This window comes from Pelobates fuscus, chromosome 1 (genome assembly GCF_036172605.1).
Source record: "Pelobates fuscus isolate aPelFus1 chromosome 1, aPelFus1.pri, whole genome shotgun sequence".
Lineage (NCBI taxonomy): Eukaryota > Metazoa > Chordata > Amphibia > Anura > Pelobatidae > Pelobates > Pelobates fuscus.
Window position 1 is genome coordinate 353714338 of NC_086317.1, and position 17697 is coordinate 353732034.

At 39.6% G+C, this 17697-nt stretch overlaps 1 protein-coding gene across 3 annotated transcripts in view; it reads left to right on the plus strand.

The window, feature by feature from the left end:
• Positions 1–17697, plus strand: part of MYCBP2 (MYC binding protein 2) — a 240277-nt gene that overhangs the window by 210793 nt on the left and 11787 nt on the right. For all 3 annotated transcript variants that reach the window (XM_063425851.1, XM_063425848.1, XM_063425854.1), the window contains 15 exons: positions 1535–1691; positions 2280–2504; positions 2648–2713; positions 3443–3682; positions 3826–3915; positions 5189–5269; positions 7900–8166; positions 9963–10246; positions 11509–11605; positions 12249–12368; positions 12902–13003; positions 13159–13287; positions 14885–15017; positions 16652–16755; positions 16962–17150. In XM_063425851.1, the coding sequence (XP_063281921.1) occupies positions 1535–1691; positions 2280–2504; positions 2648–2713; positions 3443–3682; positions 3826–3915; positions 5189–5269; positions 7900–8166; positions 9963–10246; positions 11509–11605; positions 12249–12368; positions 12902–13003; positions 13159–13287; positions 14885–15017; positions 16652–16755; positions 16962–17150 (2284 nt within the window). The remainder of the gene's footprint in view (positions 1–1534; positions 1692–2279; positions 2505–2647; positions 2714–3442; positions 3683–3825; positions 3916–5188; positions 5270–7899; positions 8167–9962; positions 10247–11508; positions 11606–12248; positions 12369–12901; positions 13004–13158; positions 13288–14884; positions 15018–16651; positions 16756–16961; positions 17151–17697) is intronic.

Below are 17697 nucleotides of genomic sequence, written 5' to 3' on the forward strand. Positions count from 1 at the left end.
TGAGCGTTAGTGTGTGTGTGTGTGTGTGTTAGTGTGAGTGTTTGTGTTAGAGTGTGTGCTAGTGAGTGTCAGTGAGTGTGTTACTGTGTGTGTCTGTTACTGAGTGTGTTTGTGAGTGTGTGTTAGTGCGTGTGAGTGTTAGTGTGTGTGTGTGTGTGTGTGTGTGTGTGTGTGAGTGTTAGTGTGTGTGTGTTAGTGTGTGTGAGCGTTAGTGTGTGTGTGTGTGTTAGTGTGAGTGTTTGTGTTAGAGTGTGTGCTAGTGAGTGTCAGTGAGTGTGTTACTGTGTGTCTGTTACTGAGTGTGTGTGCGTGTGTGTGTGTTAGTGAGTCTGTTTGATGTCTGTTAGTGAGTGTGTGTTTGTCAGTGAGAGTGTATGTTTTGTAAGTGAGTGTGTATGTATGTCTGCCGCTGAGTGTGTCTTTGTCAGTAAATGTGTGTGTCTGTTAGCTAGTGTGTATGCATTTGTTCGTGAGAGTGTGTGTGTGTCTTCAGCACTTACCTTTCTCCAGCGCCGGACTCCCATGGCGCTGGGGATCCCTCCGCCTCTCAGCTCCGAATGCGCATGCACGGCAAGAGCCGCGCACGCATTCAAACCGCCCATAGGAAAGCATTACTCAATGCTTTCCTATGGACGTTCAGTGTCTTAAAATGGCGGAAGCGCCTCTAGCGGCTGACAGTGAGACAGCCACTAGAGGCTGGATTAACCCTCAGTGAAACATAACAGTTTCTCTGAAACTGCTATGCTTTCAGCTGCAGGGTTAAAACTAGAGGGACCTGACACCCAGACCACTTAATTGAGCTGATGTGATCTGGGTGTCTGTAGTGGTCCTTTAAGTGTGTGTGCATCTGCATGCAGTGGCGTACATACCGCGGTCGCAACCCCTGCGACCAGGTGCCCACCGCCATGTGTTGCTGCCCCGGCCCGCGCAGAGTAAGCGCGGGGGGGGGGGCCCACGGATCAATTTTCGCACCGGGGCCCCATGGGTCATGTGTACGCCACTGGCTTAGCCCCCCTATAAAAGTTTAAAACTCACCTTACTTCCAGCGCCGCGCCGCTGGCTCTGCCCCGTTTGTGACATCAAAATGACCGCTTTTTAGCCAATCCAATGCTTTCCCTTGGGGAAAGCATTGGATTGGCTAAAATCTGCATGGGGCGGGGCCAAATGCAGTTTTGGCCAATCAGGATCTCCTCATAGAGATGCATCGAATCAGTGCATCTCTATGAGTAAACTCCAGCGTCTTCATGCAGAGCGTGGGGACGCTGAACGTCTGGGTTGCTTTTTCGGCACCACTCTCCCAGGAAGCACCTCCAGTGGCCATCTAAGGAGTGGACACTTGGTGTCCCTAGAGGCAATGTAAACACTGCCTTTTCTCCAAAAAAAAAGCTTGCAGGGAGCGATTATACTCACCAGAACAACTACATTAAACTGTAGTTGTTCTGTTGACTATAGTGTCCCTTTAATATTGCATTTTTTTTAAATTAAGAATTGGATATAAACCCATAACTCAATTTCGTTTTTTTGTTTTTTTTAGGTGTTGGAGTCTTAAATTCAAGCAGTCTGACCACCAGTTTCTCCACCAGAGCAATGTGTTTCATCACATTAACAACATTCTCTCGAAGTCAGATGATGGAGACAGTGAGGAGAGTTTTAACATCAGTGTGCAGTCTGGGTTTGAAGCTATCAATCAGGTAAGTTTGATCTGAAGTAAACTAACTCCACTTATTTGTAGATGGTATCATTACTATTTGTTTAACTTACATTTAACACGTATAGCACAGATCTTTCAGTAACTCGTTAAATATGGCTGAAACCGCATGCACACACATTGCATGTATATGCTTATGTATATGTGTGTAAACGTTTGTTTGTTTTTTTTAAAGGCATAAAACTGCCTTTACAAAAATTCTGATATTTGTTTAATGTTATTTTTGGCAAAAAAACTCTTTAATAGTCACAAAATTTCTCAGTCTGTTTTGTATCTTTGGGACATATAATATGACAGAACTGTTATAATATAATGGGATTAGATGCATGCTGAACATTTATATGTATGTAATTTATTTTTTGTTTTTGTAATATTGTACACACACATCAAAGGATGTCTGTTTTTATATTTGGTATGCATTAATCAATGTATTTTCAGATGTCTGTTCTTCATCCATCCTTTAAAATGAAGCTCCCTACAAAGGAGCATAAAAGCTTATGTATTTTGATGTTCATGGAACAAATCACTGCTAGTTTTTCTTTACATATTTTTTTTTTTCCCCCCCCTGCAGGAGTTGTGCACAGTCACTTGCCTAAAAGACATGACTAGCGTTGTGGATATGAAAACCTCCAGTCGACCAGCCATGATTGGAAGTCTGACAGATGGGTCTACAGAAACCTTTTGGGAGTCAGGAGATGAAGATAAAAATAAGACGAAGAGCATTACAATTAATTGTATAAAAGGCATATATACTCGCTATGTTTCAGTCCACGTTGATAACTCTCGAGATTTAGGGGTAAACATGACTTTATAATTTTGTAGTTAAACTATTAGTTCATTAAGCATTGCACTTCTTGTATTTCATTGTATTTCAGTTACATCATATTATACTAAAAGTTTGCACTGTTGCTATTAAATTATATATTTTTTTTTGTGTAGAACAAGGTAACTTCAATGACCTTTTTGACTGGCAAAACTGTGGAAGATCTGTGTAGAATCAAGCAGGTAAAATATGTTCCACATTAGAACAGTTACATTTTACAGACCACGTTTTAACGATTAAATTGTTTTTTTATTGGGTTTTTCCTTTTTCTGCCACATACGGTTATTAATATTTGTCCCAAGACATACTCCAATAGTAATGGAGTACCTGATATTGTGTTTTTTTTTTTTAGATTTGGAATTCAGCTATTTGCGTTCTACAGAAGGCCAAAACTAGTACCCCAGATAGGTCAAAGCATTGGCAAACAGTACTTACAATGGGGGAGGGGGCACCATAATTATTTGCTCTCTAGCTACAGTATTTTATATTTTCTTTCCTTTTCTTTTTCTTCAGTATCTCACACTTTTATCCTTCAAGGTCAATAAGTAACATTGTGTTGGTTAATAAAACCTAAATCCCAGCACAAATTTGAAAGCTAAATGTTTCTATTCTGTTTAATCTCAGAATGTATTCATTTATTTTCTTTTTCGGATGATAACTTTATCAGGCTGACCATGAACACAGACTCAACATGAATATTGGATGATGGGTGCGAGTGTAGATTTCAATAAAGGCATTGCTCACAAGGAACAAACTCTTTGCTTTTCCTTAAAAAATAAAAAATAAATTGTCTTACATGCTATGTGATGAGCTCATCTTATTACGAATTTTTTTTTTTATATATTTTGCAATGAGATTTGACATATGTCTTGGGAGGAGTGCTCATTGTAATGGTGTGTTTTTTGTCTTAGGTTGATTTGGACTCTCGGCACATTGGTTGGGTCACAAGTGAATTACCTGGAGGAGAGAATCATATTATAAAGATTGAGCTGAAAGGCCCAGAGAATACCCTGCGAGTGCGGCAAGTGAAAGTCCTCGGCTGGAAAGACGGCGAGTCCATTAAAATAGGGGGACAAATATCAGCCAGTGTGGCTCAACAAAGGAATTGTGAGGCTGAGACTCTGCGTGTGTTTAGACTAATTACTTCACAGGTACATTATATGTATACCATGGTCTTCATATTGATCTGCTATTCAGAAAATAGTTATAGTGATAATGAGAATTATTATTTAATTTGACATTTATGAAAAAAAGAAAAATGCTAAGTTTTTGATTTTTATTTATATCAATGTAGGTATTTGGTAAATTAATTTCTGGAGATGCTGAACCAACACCTGAGCAGGAGGAAAAAGCATTGCTGTCTTCTCCTGAAGGAGAAGAAAAGGTAAACAGGAGCAGATAATGGCATCTCACAAACATACTACTTGTATTGAGTAATATTTAGTATCTTTTTGTTTTCTTAGTTTCTACATTTATTAGTGAAAAAGTTACATTAATTTGCCTCCAGTAGTTATGCAGAGATACTTTTTACATGTCTTATGTTGATAATGCTTTAATATGGAAAATAAATAAATACATGTATGTAGCTTCTTAATAAAAGTATGTAAAAAGTATATACATATAATAAGTCTATACATGTATTTTTTCCTGCTAAATGCTCCAGGACTGCAGAGACCAATTTGTGACCAAGATTTTAGATAATAGTAATTGTCTAGTTGTTTTTAGTGCAGGCATCCTGCATATATCCTAAATTACAATAAAGCACTGCTCCAACAAATTCTGCTGCGCTGTAGAATAGTTGGACTAACAAACAAGTACTAGCAACTAGACAGGCATGTTGGTGGTACGGGAAGAGAAGGTGCTGAAGGACCTGCTCAAACCAGCTTATTTTCTAAAGGGAGTGGAGTAAAATGTAACTTTGTGGAGTGGGCTGGGAGTGCGTAAAACCAGTGAGAAGCAGATTGCAGCAGTCAAGGCGACAGGTAATAACAGCATGGATGTACATCCGGTGTTGGTTAGAGGCGGTTGTGAATTGTGTTTTTTAGATGGAAGCAACAGGACTTGGCAATTAACTGGATGTGAAGGAGAGATTGGCATCAAAGAGAATGCCAAGGCAGCGAGCATATAAGGTAGAGCAAATTATACTTAAATTGACCTGAAGAGAGAAACCTGTGCAGTGAGTCCTTGGTAGTTCTGTGGCAAAATAACTTTATACTAAGGCTGTAAGAGAGGGAGATTGGAGTCTGACGGGCCTGCAATAAAACAAGAGTGGGGGGATTTATGCACAGATGGATGCAAACATTTGGATGAGTATCAATGAAAGAAGGCAATGAGCAGAATTCACAGCAAAAAGTCACTAGAGATATGCACATAGGTGAATAGAAACATTAAGTAAGAAAGCCAATGTATAGCGTATGACTGAGTAAATACAACTCAGCATCTTAACAGCAATCATTGTGTAGCTTCTGTCAACTAGATTTGAAATTTGTTGTGGTTTTTTTTTTGTAGAGAAGGCCTTTTTGTCATATCAGATCTAAATTACAAGTTCATGAAAAGGCTTTCTTGGTAATGCATAGCCAAGGTGTTTTGTTTTTTCTTCTTTGAACGTTTGTAATTGCTTGTAAAACGGCTGCATAATGTTTTGTGTTCATTTTTAGGCTCCATCTGATGCTGACCTTAAGGAGCACATGGTTGGCATTATATTTAGCAGGAGTAAGCTAACCAACTTACAAAAACAGGTACTTTTTATTTATTTTTTATTTACATTTTGTTTTGTGATATACACAGTTTTCACACATGATCATATAATTATTTCAATACATTCTTTAAATAGAGCTGACTTTACGTTCATCTCCCATCCCAATAGCAAACTAAGAGCTAGAGTTGGAGACTCTAACCTTGTTTTTTCGAATATATGTATTCATAGGTTTGGCTGAATCCAACTAAGCATTCGAACACTATGGCATTAGGAATTCATGTTTGTATTCCTAACTGTTATAGTGTTCCTTTAACCATAAAAAAACATAAAAATAAGTAGATTATTTTTATCTATGTATGTATTAGTTTACATGAAACCATTAAGTATGAAAGCCAAATGTATAGGGTATGGATGCGTAAATATAAATTAAACTACTTGTCAATTTTCTGAACCTGTTAAAAAATAATACAAATACAATAATAAAGAAATAAAAAAAGAAAAATGTCTATTTACATAACTCTATGTAATCCCTGAACAGATGTGTATACATGATATATATATATATATTGTTCTTACATGTATTTGCTAGCTATTATCCCATTATTCAAGATAATTGTAGTTCATTATGTTAATGTAAATTTTGTTTTTTTCCCCCCAGATTGTAAAAGTAGCATTTAGGGTTAGGGATACCCCTAAATTTTGGCTGCTGATTTTTTTCAGCAGAAAATGGGCCTATCCAGTTTCGACCGAAAACGGGTCAAATTTGCCAGAATTTAAAAAATATAGATATTTTATTTTGTGCATAGTTTATCAGACATACTTGCATTAACAATTCAGATGATTATATAACATGAAAAGTCAAGAATACTGCACTTGGGATGGTAGGGGGGAGGGGGGTGGGAGAGAACCCTATGGGGGAGGGGGGGGGGAGGAGAACGCTATGGGACAGGGGAGGGGTGGGGGAGAACGCTATGGGACAGGGGAGGGGTGGGGGAGAACACTATGGGACAGGGGAGGGGTGGGGGAGAACGCTATGGGACAGGGGAGGGGTGGGGGAGAACACTATGGGACAGGGGAGGGGTGGGGGAGAACACTATGGGACAGGGGAGGGGTGGGGGAGAACACTATGGGACAGGGGAGGGGGGGGAGAACACTATGGGACAGGGGAGGGGGGGGGAGAACACTATGGGACAGGGGAGGGGGGGGGAGAACACTATGGGACAGGGGAGGGGGGGGGAGAACACTATGGGACAGGGGAGGGGGGGGGAGAACACTATGGGACAGGGGAGGGGGGGGAGAACACTATGGGACAGGGGAGGGGGGGGGAGAACACTATGGGACAGGGGAGGGGGGGGGAGAACACTATGGGACAGGGGAGGGGGGGGAGAACACTATGGGACAGGGGAGGGGGGGAGAACACTATGGGACAGGGGAGGGGGGGGGAGAACACTATGGGACAGGGGAGGGGGGGGAGAACACTATGGGACAGGGGAGGGGGGGGGAGAACACTATGGGACAGGGGAGGGGGGGGGAGAACACTATGGGACAGGGGAGGGGGGGGGGAGAACACTATGGGACAGGGGGGGGGGGGAGAACACTATGGGACAGGGGAGGGGGGGGAGAACACTATGGGACAGGGGAGGGGGGGGAGAACACTATGGGACAGGGGAGGGGGGGGGGAGAACACTATGGGACAGGGGAGGGGGGGGGGAGAACACTATGGGACAGGGGAGGGGGGGGGAGAACACTATGGGACAGGGGAGGGGGGGGAGAACACTATGGGACAGGGGAGGGGGGGGAGAACACTATGGGACAGGGGAGGGGGGGGGAGAACACTATGGGACAGGGGAGGGGGGGGAGAACACTATGGGGCAGGGGAGGGGGGGAAGAACACTGTGGGGCAGGGGAGGGGGGGAAGAACACTGTGGGACAGGGGAGGGGGGGGGGAAGAACACTGTGGGACAGGGGAGGGGGGGAGAACATTAAGCGGGGGGGGGCACTAAAAGAGAAGGGAGAAGGGAAGTTTTTCATATTAGATTAATTAAATTCATTAAAAAGTCTAATATTAATAAAATTATAGGAAAAAACTTTAAAAATCATTTGGGGGGAAAATTCAGTTTTGGGTTTTCGGCCAAGGGCATCTTGAATTTTCGGTTTCGGACCAGAATTTTCAGTTCGGTGCATCCCTAGTAAGGGTATCTTCATTTAAGTGGTATTTTGAAGAATGGAATAAGGGGTAGTAATAGGACAAAAAAAAAGTTTGCAATATAACAATTTTTATTTCTTTTGTCATTTCTTCACATTTGTCAGATTATTGACTTAACCAGGGGTAGACAACTTTAGTCAATCCAGATGTGTACTACACATTCCCTGATGCTTTGCCAGTGTTATGGCTGTAAGAGCATTGAGAGATCCTGCATATGGAGTGTTGACGATTGCTTACACCTGTCTAAACTCTTATGTTCTTGTGTGTTAGGGTACTGAGTGACAAATACATGATTATTAGTGTTTAATATTTATCTATGGTTTTCTGTATTTATATAGAGAAATTGATGGGTAGCTATGTGCATATGGTCGTTTTTTTTGTTGGTTTTTTTTCTTCTAACATTGCTATGGTTGCTAAAGATGATTTTTGTTATGGTGCATTGATGCAATATATTCTACTTCCAGGTTTGTGCTCACATAGTGCAAGCCATCCGCATGGAGGCTACACGTGTCCGTGAGGAATGGGAGCATGCGATTTCCAGTAAGGAGAATGCAAACTCACAGCCCAATGACGAGGATGCCTCTTCAGATGCCTATTGCTTTGAACTGCTATCCATGGTGCTTGCGTTAAGTGGATCCAATGTGGGCAGGCAGTACTTGGCTCAACAGCTGACCTTACTACAAGACCTCTTCCACTTGCTTCACACAGCTTCTCCAAGAGTCCAGAGACAGGTTGGTGCTGATGCCTCCTTGCCTACACTTAGCAAGCATGTTGGCGCTATTTAGCTGTCAAAACTTTAAAAATAAATATTTATCTTCAGTTCCGGACACTTTGTCTTTTACATTTACACAGGGAAATAAGGGTGTTAACATATGTAGCACTTATTATTCTTTGATTCATATTTGCCTAACATTATTAGTGGCTCATTTGTTCTAATAAGGCTTGTTGTGGTTTTTCCTTGGACCTAGATTTTTCTAGATTTTGTGAACTCAATCTCCCATAATGCTTTGCCAGACATATGACTATATGAACAATATGGGTGATATAGCCTAAGACATTATTTTATTTCAGTATGTGTTTAAAAGAACATTATAAGTATGTATTCTTGCCTCTAAAGTTTTAATGTACTGTTTAGGTCATGTATCCTTAAGATGAAGTGGTTTGGGTGCTTTTAGTGGTCCTTAAATATCTAAAACTAGTAAAGGTCTGAATGGATCGAGAATATGCCATATGTATTTGCTACCTTGCTTTCTTCTAAAAACATTTTGTTTTTGCAACTCCTGATTTAATTCACAAACTACAGCAATGACACATATTTTGTTGGTCTGAATTCAAGGACATATATATATATATTTATTTATTGGGGGAGGCTGCACTCACCTGAACATGCATAAATGGGGTGCTGCTGGGGGAAAATTATACAATCCCCCATTAATTTTGCCTAGATTAGGAGTTTAAAAAAAAAAAAAAAAAACTAATAAAATCTGTCAACATTGAAGTTGCTGTTTAGTGTATAGGTGAGTGCGCTGGATCTTGTGTATTGTGTGTGTGTGTGTATATATTATATTCACATAGTTGTCCAGTCATAGACTAATGCAGTGAATAAGGTCTGCCTTACTCTAGTACTTACAGAAAGAATACTCTTTGAGGAAGATATTTGCCTCCTAGTTACATAGCTGAAAAGAGAATTGCATCCATCAATTTCAGCCTTTCTCACATCTGTTTTTACTGTTTCATAAGAAGTAAGAAACCCTCATTAAGCAGCAAAAAAAAAAAATGTGACATCTTCAATCTGCAGCTTAAAGGACCACTATAGTGTCAGGAAAAGAAACTAGTTTACCTGGCACTATATAATCCTTGGGTCCCCCCCACCCTCAGGGCCCCCCTCCCGCTGGGCTGAAGGGGTTAAACCCCCTTCAGCCAGTTACCTTTATCCAGCTCCCGGCTCCCTCGGCGCTGGAGACCTCTCCTCCCCCTCTAATGTCAGCTCCCGAGTGGAGCCGAATGCGCGGCCAGAGCTGCGCGCAGTAAAAACGCCCAAAGGAAAGCATTTCTCAATGCTTTCCTATGGATGTTCTGCACGCTGAATGCGATTTTCGCATTGAGCGTCGGGGAAGCGCCTCTAGTGGCTTTCAGGAAGACAGTCACTAGAGGATGGATTAACCCTGCAGTGTAAACATAGAAGTTTCTCTGAAACTGCTATGTTTACATCTGAAGGGTTAAAACCTGGAGGACCTGGCACCTAGACCACTTCATTGACCTGAAGTGGTCTGGGTGACTATAGTGGTCCTTTAAGATAAAATATTACTTTTATTTCAAAATTTAAAACAGACTGGTAGTATACATGACTGACTAAGCACCACCTGATGCAAAATGCATAAGACCAGACCTCCCTTTCTCCTGCTTTGCTGAAAGTCTGCACTTTAGATTTGGATATAAACTGAAGCTACAACTGTTTGAGATTCTTAAATTTTTCCACTATATTTGATTATCTTCCCAGATATTAAATTAATTCTCTCCTCTACAGGTTACTTCATTGCTGCGTCGTGTTCTACCTGAGGTTACACCATCTCGTTTAGCGAGCATCATAGGCGTGAAATCTCTTCCACCTGCTGACATAAGTGACATAATCCACTCCACAGAGAAAGGGGACTGGAATAAGCTGGGCATTTTGGACATGTTCCTGGGCTGCATTGCCAAGGCTCTTACAGTCCAGCTAAAGGCCAAAGGAACACCAATCACTGGCACAGCAGGCATGAGTGCAGGCAAAGGTGTCACTACCGTTACATTGCCAATGATCTTTAACTCCAGGTAAGTGAATAATAATGCAGACATATAGTTTCTAAATGTTAAAGGGACACTATAGTCACCTGAACAACTTTAGCTTAATGAAGCAGTTTTGGTGTATAGAACATGCCCCTGCAGCCTCACTGCTCAATCCTCTGCCATTTAGGAGTTAAATCCCTTTGTTTATGAACCCTAGTCACACCTCCCTGCATGTGACTTGCACAGCCTTCCATAAACACTTCCTGTAAAGAGAGCCCTATTTAGGCTTTCTTTATTGCAAGTTCTGTTTAATTAAGATTTTCTTATCCCCTGCTATGTTAATAGCTTGCTAGACCCTGCAAGAGCCTCCTGTATGTGATTAAAGTTCAATTTAGAGATTGAGATACAATTATTTAAGGTAAATTACATCTGTTTGAAACTGAAATCATTTTTTTTTTTCATGCAGGTTCTGTCAATCATAGCCAGGGGAGGTGTGGCTAGGGCTGCATAAACAGAAACAAAGTGATTTAACTCCTAAATGACAGTGAATTGAGCAGTGAAATTGCAGGGGAATGATCTATACACTAAAACTGCTTTTTTAGCTAAAGTAATTTAGGTGACTATAGTGTTCCTTTAAAATCATGTACAAAATAGATGTAAACACAGTTAAATTAAGAAATTGTTTCGGAAACTGAATAATATATATATATATATAGTTTAGTAGTTTTAAAGTAACTGACTTGAATTCGAATAACATGTCTGTTATTAATGGTTATTATGGTTATAAAATACTGACAAATTCTGCACTGTACAATACGTATGCAAACAAACAACTAATTTCATTAGATAAGGTAAGTCAGACACATAAGAAAATGTGGTGAGAGCCCTTCATAAATGAATTAAGAGATTCTCCTTTAGGAAATTGAGCGCCGAGTCATTCAATATCATTTGTGGCAGGTAGACCTTTTTTTTTTTTTTTTTTTTAAACGATAGTTTCGTTTTAGTAATCGCTATGTTAGAAATTAAATTAACAGTTCTATATTAAATAGACACCTGAGATACACCCAACAGGGCATTATCCAAAAATAAATATCATGGCTTCTATTTGTATGAAGCAAAATACATTTCCCTCATACCTCATGTGCAGGATTTTATAAGCTGTGTATAACATTGAACAAAATTTAAATAAAAATTACCTGTGTGCACTATACCAAATAATGCATGGGTAATTTTGGAAAATCATAAGCTTTTTCCAAAACTCAAATGAACAGTAAGTTGTAAAATGTTTGTCTTTCGCCCTTATATAGTTATCTCCGAAGAGGTGAAAGTCATTGGTGGATGAAAGGCTCCACACCTACTCAGATTTCAGAGATCATTATTAAATTAATTAAAGACATGGCAGCGGTAAGTTAACATAAACATTTTAAAACTGTGATAAATGTTCAAACATTCTTACTGTTTAATCCTAAACTGGTTGGAAATAAAATAATGCTCAGTGTATATAGAAACACTGTTAATTGGTTACTTCCTTTCTTGCACAATATTCTATCATACATTTAACTCCATGTATTCTTTGTTTTTATCTTTCATCTATCCCCACTGTAAAGCCACTTACTCTTTTCCTACTAATAATTCTTCTTGCACCTGAGTTCTCTTCATATGCCTGTTTTGTTTACTCTATTGATGTCCTGTTGGATTGAAATTGAAACTCCTTTCAGTGACATGCATAGTTCTAACTAAAATTACTCCTGTCTGCATTGGTAATTCTCTAAGTCCCCAAATCTTTCTTCTCCAACAAAAAAAAGGGTTTAAATTGTTTACCACCCCTAAAGTCTGTGTTCTAGCAGTGGATCAGTCTGCCACCCCCTGGGGTTTTTGTTTTTAGAGCATTGCCAGATATTTAAATATCTGAATTATATATTTATATATCATTTAAAATCTCTGCCCATTTATTCTTTCACATTGGTTATACTTTCATACTGCATGACTACGTAAACAAATCTGAGTAAACCAATTGTTTCTGTTATCTGCTTACTGTGTACAACAGGGACACCTTTCTGAAGCCTGGTCTCGTGTTACTAAGAATGCAATCGCAGAGACAATCATTGCACTGACAAAGATGGAGGAAGAGTATCGGTCTCCAGTACGATGTATTGCAACAACTAGGGTGAGATTCTTGCGAATCTACTGTTTTACATAATAAAAAATATTTTCTAGAGTATTGCCAACCCTTTTCTGCAATATCAAATACCTCTTTGGAGCCACTGAATTGACACTGACTCCTTCTGTTAATAGATAAGTGGTTAATTTGGGCACATCAGAATGGCTGCAGCTATTTGGTACAAGGCCACATGTGGCAATACACAGGTGCTCAGCTTTCCAAACTGTGGCGTGAATCCTTGCAAATATGAACGTGTATGTCTTCGTTTCCAAGAAGAGGGTTTTGAATGCAATAAGAACACCATTTTTTTTATCAAAGTTCTTAAACTTGATAAAAACAGGTGACCGATCTCCTTGCATTCTTTCATCTATAATGGTTATTTCACTCAAAGCCTCTGTCAATTAACCATTTGAGTACTGGGGATGAACCCAATACATAAGTTTGCAATGCAAACCCATTTGATGTTTTGCTTTAAGTATGTAGTGTCCTTTTCTATTTGTATATTTCTAATATGGATTTGTAAAAATATATTTGAACAGCTCTGGCTGGCTGTGGCCTCACTGTGTGTGCTGGATCAAGACCATGTGGATCGTTTATCTTCTGGACGGTGGATGGGGAAGGATGGACAACAAAAACAAATGGTAATCTATTTTTAGATTAGAGGTGCTTTTAAGGTGCTAAGTATCAAGTTATTGAGAGGTTGCTGGAAGCACTAAAACTGAGCATAAGCAGGCATAAATATTAGCTACTACCTAGCGCTTAACTATAACCTAGTTTTCTTTGGCCTGTGTTGCAGCCTATGTGTGATAATCATGATGATGGTGAAACTGCAGCAATCATTTTATGCAATGCTTGTGGAAACCTGTGTACAGACTGTGATAGATTTCTTCACTTGCACCGGCGGACAAAATCACATCAGAGACAGGTAGGACACAGTAAATCTGACAATGTGCCATTCGTTTCCAACCAATTCAGTATGCGTTCAACGTGTGAACCTTTTCACCTTTAACCTCGCTTTCAAAAGAAATGAAACAGGTTTTTGTGTTCTTGTAAGCAATGTGATGCTTTTTTTTTCTTGTTAATATATATAAATTGCATATTTTAATTTCAAAACAACCTTTTCGATTCTTATTAGTGAACAGTGGAAAATATGAAATGATTTACAGAATGGCATTATGAAACAGAACACAATATTAAATGGTCATTTCTGGCTGGGAATGACATCAGTTTTTAAATTAATTTTATAACCGATGCTTAAAACAAAATAAGAACGTCCTTTTAAAGTTCTTACAGGGGCTGCAGATCCACAGTAAAACAGCAGCGAGCTCTGCCCACACTAAAAAAATGGAAAATGTTCTGCAATATAACCTCCCCAAACCTTGTATATCTAAAGCAACATTTGTAACAAATAATTTGGAATCTATGTCAACATTCTGACAAACAATCTCACAAAGATGCAATATTCATTGACCTAAAATCAGTATTTTCACACCATTATTATTAATGCATGTTTTGTTTACACTGAAAATGTTGATACGTTTGGGTTAGTTACTGTTCTGTTGGTCTGTGAAAGATTGGTCCTTGCTAGCTTTGTGTATTTTGTGCAGGTGTTATGCAGGCAATCCAGATAATAGTATGCTAGTCTCATTAAAACCAATAGTTCACTCTTTTTTGTTTGTTTCAATGGTGATGACTTTAGAAAAAGGGGAAGCTCGTGTTTTGCCTCAAGGAAATCCAAAGATGATCTACGTTTTTTATTTTTATTTTAAAGGAGCACTATAGGGTCATGAAAACAAACATGTATTCCTGACCCTATAGGGTTAAAACCACCATCAAGCAACCCTGGTCCCCTCATGCCTCCCTAAATAAAATCTTATTTGTATTCAAGTCTGCAGCTGCTTACTTTGTCCCTGTTTCCTTTTGACCTGCCTGCTGACATCATCCGAAGTGGTAGCCTGATCCAATCACAATGCTTCCCCATAGGATTGGCTGAGACTGACAATGAGGCAGAACAAGGGAAGAGGCAGCACAATTCAAACACAGCCCTGGCCAATCAGCATTTTCTCATAGAGATGAATTGAATCAATGAATCTCTACGAGGAAAGTTCAGTGTCTGCATGCAGAAGGAGGAGACACTGAATGTTTGGATACATTTTAGGCAGCCATGACCCAGGAAGGATCTCTAACAGCCATCTGAGGAGTGGCCATTGAAGTTATCACTAGGCTGTAATAAAACTGCATTTTCTCTGAAAAGACAGTGTTTACAGCAAAAATCCTGAAGGTAATTATTCTACTCACCAGAACAAATTCAATAAGCTGTAGTTGTTCTGGTGACTATAGTGTCCCTTTAAGTTTGAATATCCTTTTTAATACCTTCATAGTCCTGTGTTGCAGTTGTGGAGTATTGTATTTCAAGTGCCACATTACAACAAATTGTATATTTTATATTGGGTTGTCTTACTTTTATTCTTTAGTATTGTCTTGTAGCCTCATGTTTTCACTTAATGCCATCTTTTTACTAGGTGTTTAAAGAAGAAGAGGAGGCAATTAAGGTTGATCTTCATGAGGGTTGTGGGCGTACCAAGTTATTCTGGTTGATGGCCCTCGCAGACTCAAAAACTATGAAAGCAATGGTGGAGTTCAGGGAACAGACAGGTAAATGTTTTAGATACCGGCAAAATGTACACATTTGAAGGCCCTTTAAAGTAATTGTGTGTTAAAAATGACATGGTGAAGAGTCGTGTTAAACAAAGTATAGATCTATCAAAATTAGGTTTCATATAAACAAATATAAGGCAATGCATTGTTTGAGGAAAACTTTCAGTGATTTGGCAGGTCAAGCATCTTTATAGCAGTGATCGGTAATTCAGGGATGTGGTAGGTCCTGGAGCCGGGCAGACACTTGGGGATGTTGACAGGGCTGCAAGGTGCACTATGGAGTACAGGGATTGTATATCCTGAGCGGTGCCATGGCATCCATGCCCCAGTGGGAGTTATTCTACTTGCATCTGTAATCACTCTTTCACGTTCCAGGGTTTTCTAGTGAGCTAGAGTGCCACTGGATGTTCCCAGCATGCCGCCTTGGACTCATTGAGAGGCAGGACCGCAAGGATCCTAAAGTCAGCTGGAGGTGCAGACCTTCCCCCACACACACGAACTAGACAATTGGGGATCCAGGACTCTCACTAGACTACCATACAGACTTAACCCCTGCTGAGCTACCATAGATCATAGACCCTAATCTGCAGAAAGCCAAGTAGGAGGGGGGCAAAACAGACCACAACCACACACATTGAGAGCACACGCCACATCACATGCAGCCAGTACACATAATATAATAAGGGACAGACTATGTGACAGTGCAGTGGGTGAAACACTCTGGGTAATTAACAAAACTCTGATTTTTTTTGCCCCCCCAAAAAAATCCGAATGGCAAAACTTTTCCAGAGTAGCTATTTTTTGCTGTTTTTGCACTGTGATTTAATTTGTGAAAATGCAGAGTTTAGCAAACAGCCCTGGTCCAGGGCTCTTGGCAGTTGGCCCCAATCTTCGTAATAAAAAATATTTTGTGTCTAGACAAGTAGATTGGGCTAGTGCTTTAATTTTTTGAACAAGAGGTTTTTAAAAATGAAACATCCCTGTTATTACAACCCAGTTTTTCTTCCTAGTATGGTGAGAGGCACTGAGTCATTAAATGTGACTTAGGGCCTCCCAATATCAGAAGATTAACCATGTGATGACTCATGCACTTTTTTTTCAGTAAGTTATTGTATTTGGCAGGTACAACTCAGATTTTGTATTTGGTCTTAGATGTTTTCTCTTTCTAATAAATAGCTTGTTTGATATGGTTTGTACATACCCCTCAGAACCTCTTTTATAGATTCAGATCATTGTCTTATCGTGTCAGCTTTCAGAGACTTCAGTCAACAGAATGCCCCCTCTTCAGTTCCCTTTCCTGCTTCAAGCTGCACATGCTTGTTTATATATACATCATATCCCCTCTATGTGCTACTGCTAGATGACTTTGTTGATATTTCAATTTGATTAAAACGTTTAAAGAAACTACAGGTTTAGGAGTGGGGGTGGAAATAATTTCAATGTCTAGTTGGTAATTTCCATTTTGTATTATTAGTGGTTTCCCTGTAAGTGGACCCTGCACTTGTTAGAGAATGTTGTTGTGTATGGTTTTTTTTGGGGGGGGGGGGGGAGGAGTTTTTTTTGTTTTGTTTTGTTTTATCAATATATAGAAATTACAAGAATAATTATTACATAATTTATTCCTCCCAAAGGGAAACCTACGACCAGCAGCTCTGAGACCTGCCGTTTCTGTGGCTCTAGGAATGGGACAGAGTTATCGGCTGTCGGTAGTGTATGTGCAGATGCGGACTGTCAGGTACGTTCTGGTGTTAAACTATTTAGAAGTGATCACACTGAAGCTTTCTGATGCATTTGTTGGACTAATGATTCCTGTTCCTTCACTGAAGAAAATAATTGTATTTCTGCTCAAATATTGGACAAACTCATAAATGTCAGCTTACCTTTATTTCTTATATCTATTATATCTTTGTATTGAAGTATTGACATCCTGTTTGTGTTTAGGAATATGCCAAGACTGCTTGTAGCAAAACTCATTCGTGTGGACATTCCTGTGGTGGTGTAAAGAATGAAGATCACTGTTTACCATGCTTGCATGGCTGTGATAAAAATGCAACACGTCTCAAGCAGGACGCTGATGACATGTGTATGATCTGTTTTACAGAGGCGCTGTCTGCAGCTCCAGCTATTCAAGTAGGCTACTCAATATTTTATAATACATTATAACCTGTGTCCTTTTATGTCTGCTTTTGTAGTGTTCACATTTATGGCTAATGTTTCGAAACAGATTTTGTAAATCTGTAAAGGTCTACACCGACATGTTTATGAAAATTAGTTTATACTATAGTGACACTATAGTCTCCAGAACCACTACATATTAATGTAGCGGTTCTGGTGTCTATAGCATGTAACTATAGTCCAGCCATGTAAACCTTGCAATTTCATAGAAAAATAGATGAGGATATGCTGATTGGTGCATGCATGGTTGATGATCTCAGCCATGGAGCTGGGGCGAATCACAGCGAGACCAGCACAGCGATGAAGAAAGGGAAAGTTAAAGTGACACTAACAGGCTTTTGTTTTGATGCAACCGGGAGTTCCGTTCTGATGTCCCAGTCGAAATGTTAATAATTATGTAGTACTTAATCCATCCTGTTTTTCAAGCAACTTACAAGTAGGGGTGACTCTTGCCTGATTTCAGCTATGGATCAGGTGATAAAACAAGATAAGTCAACATTAT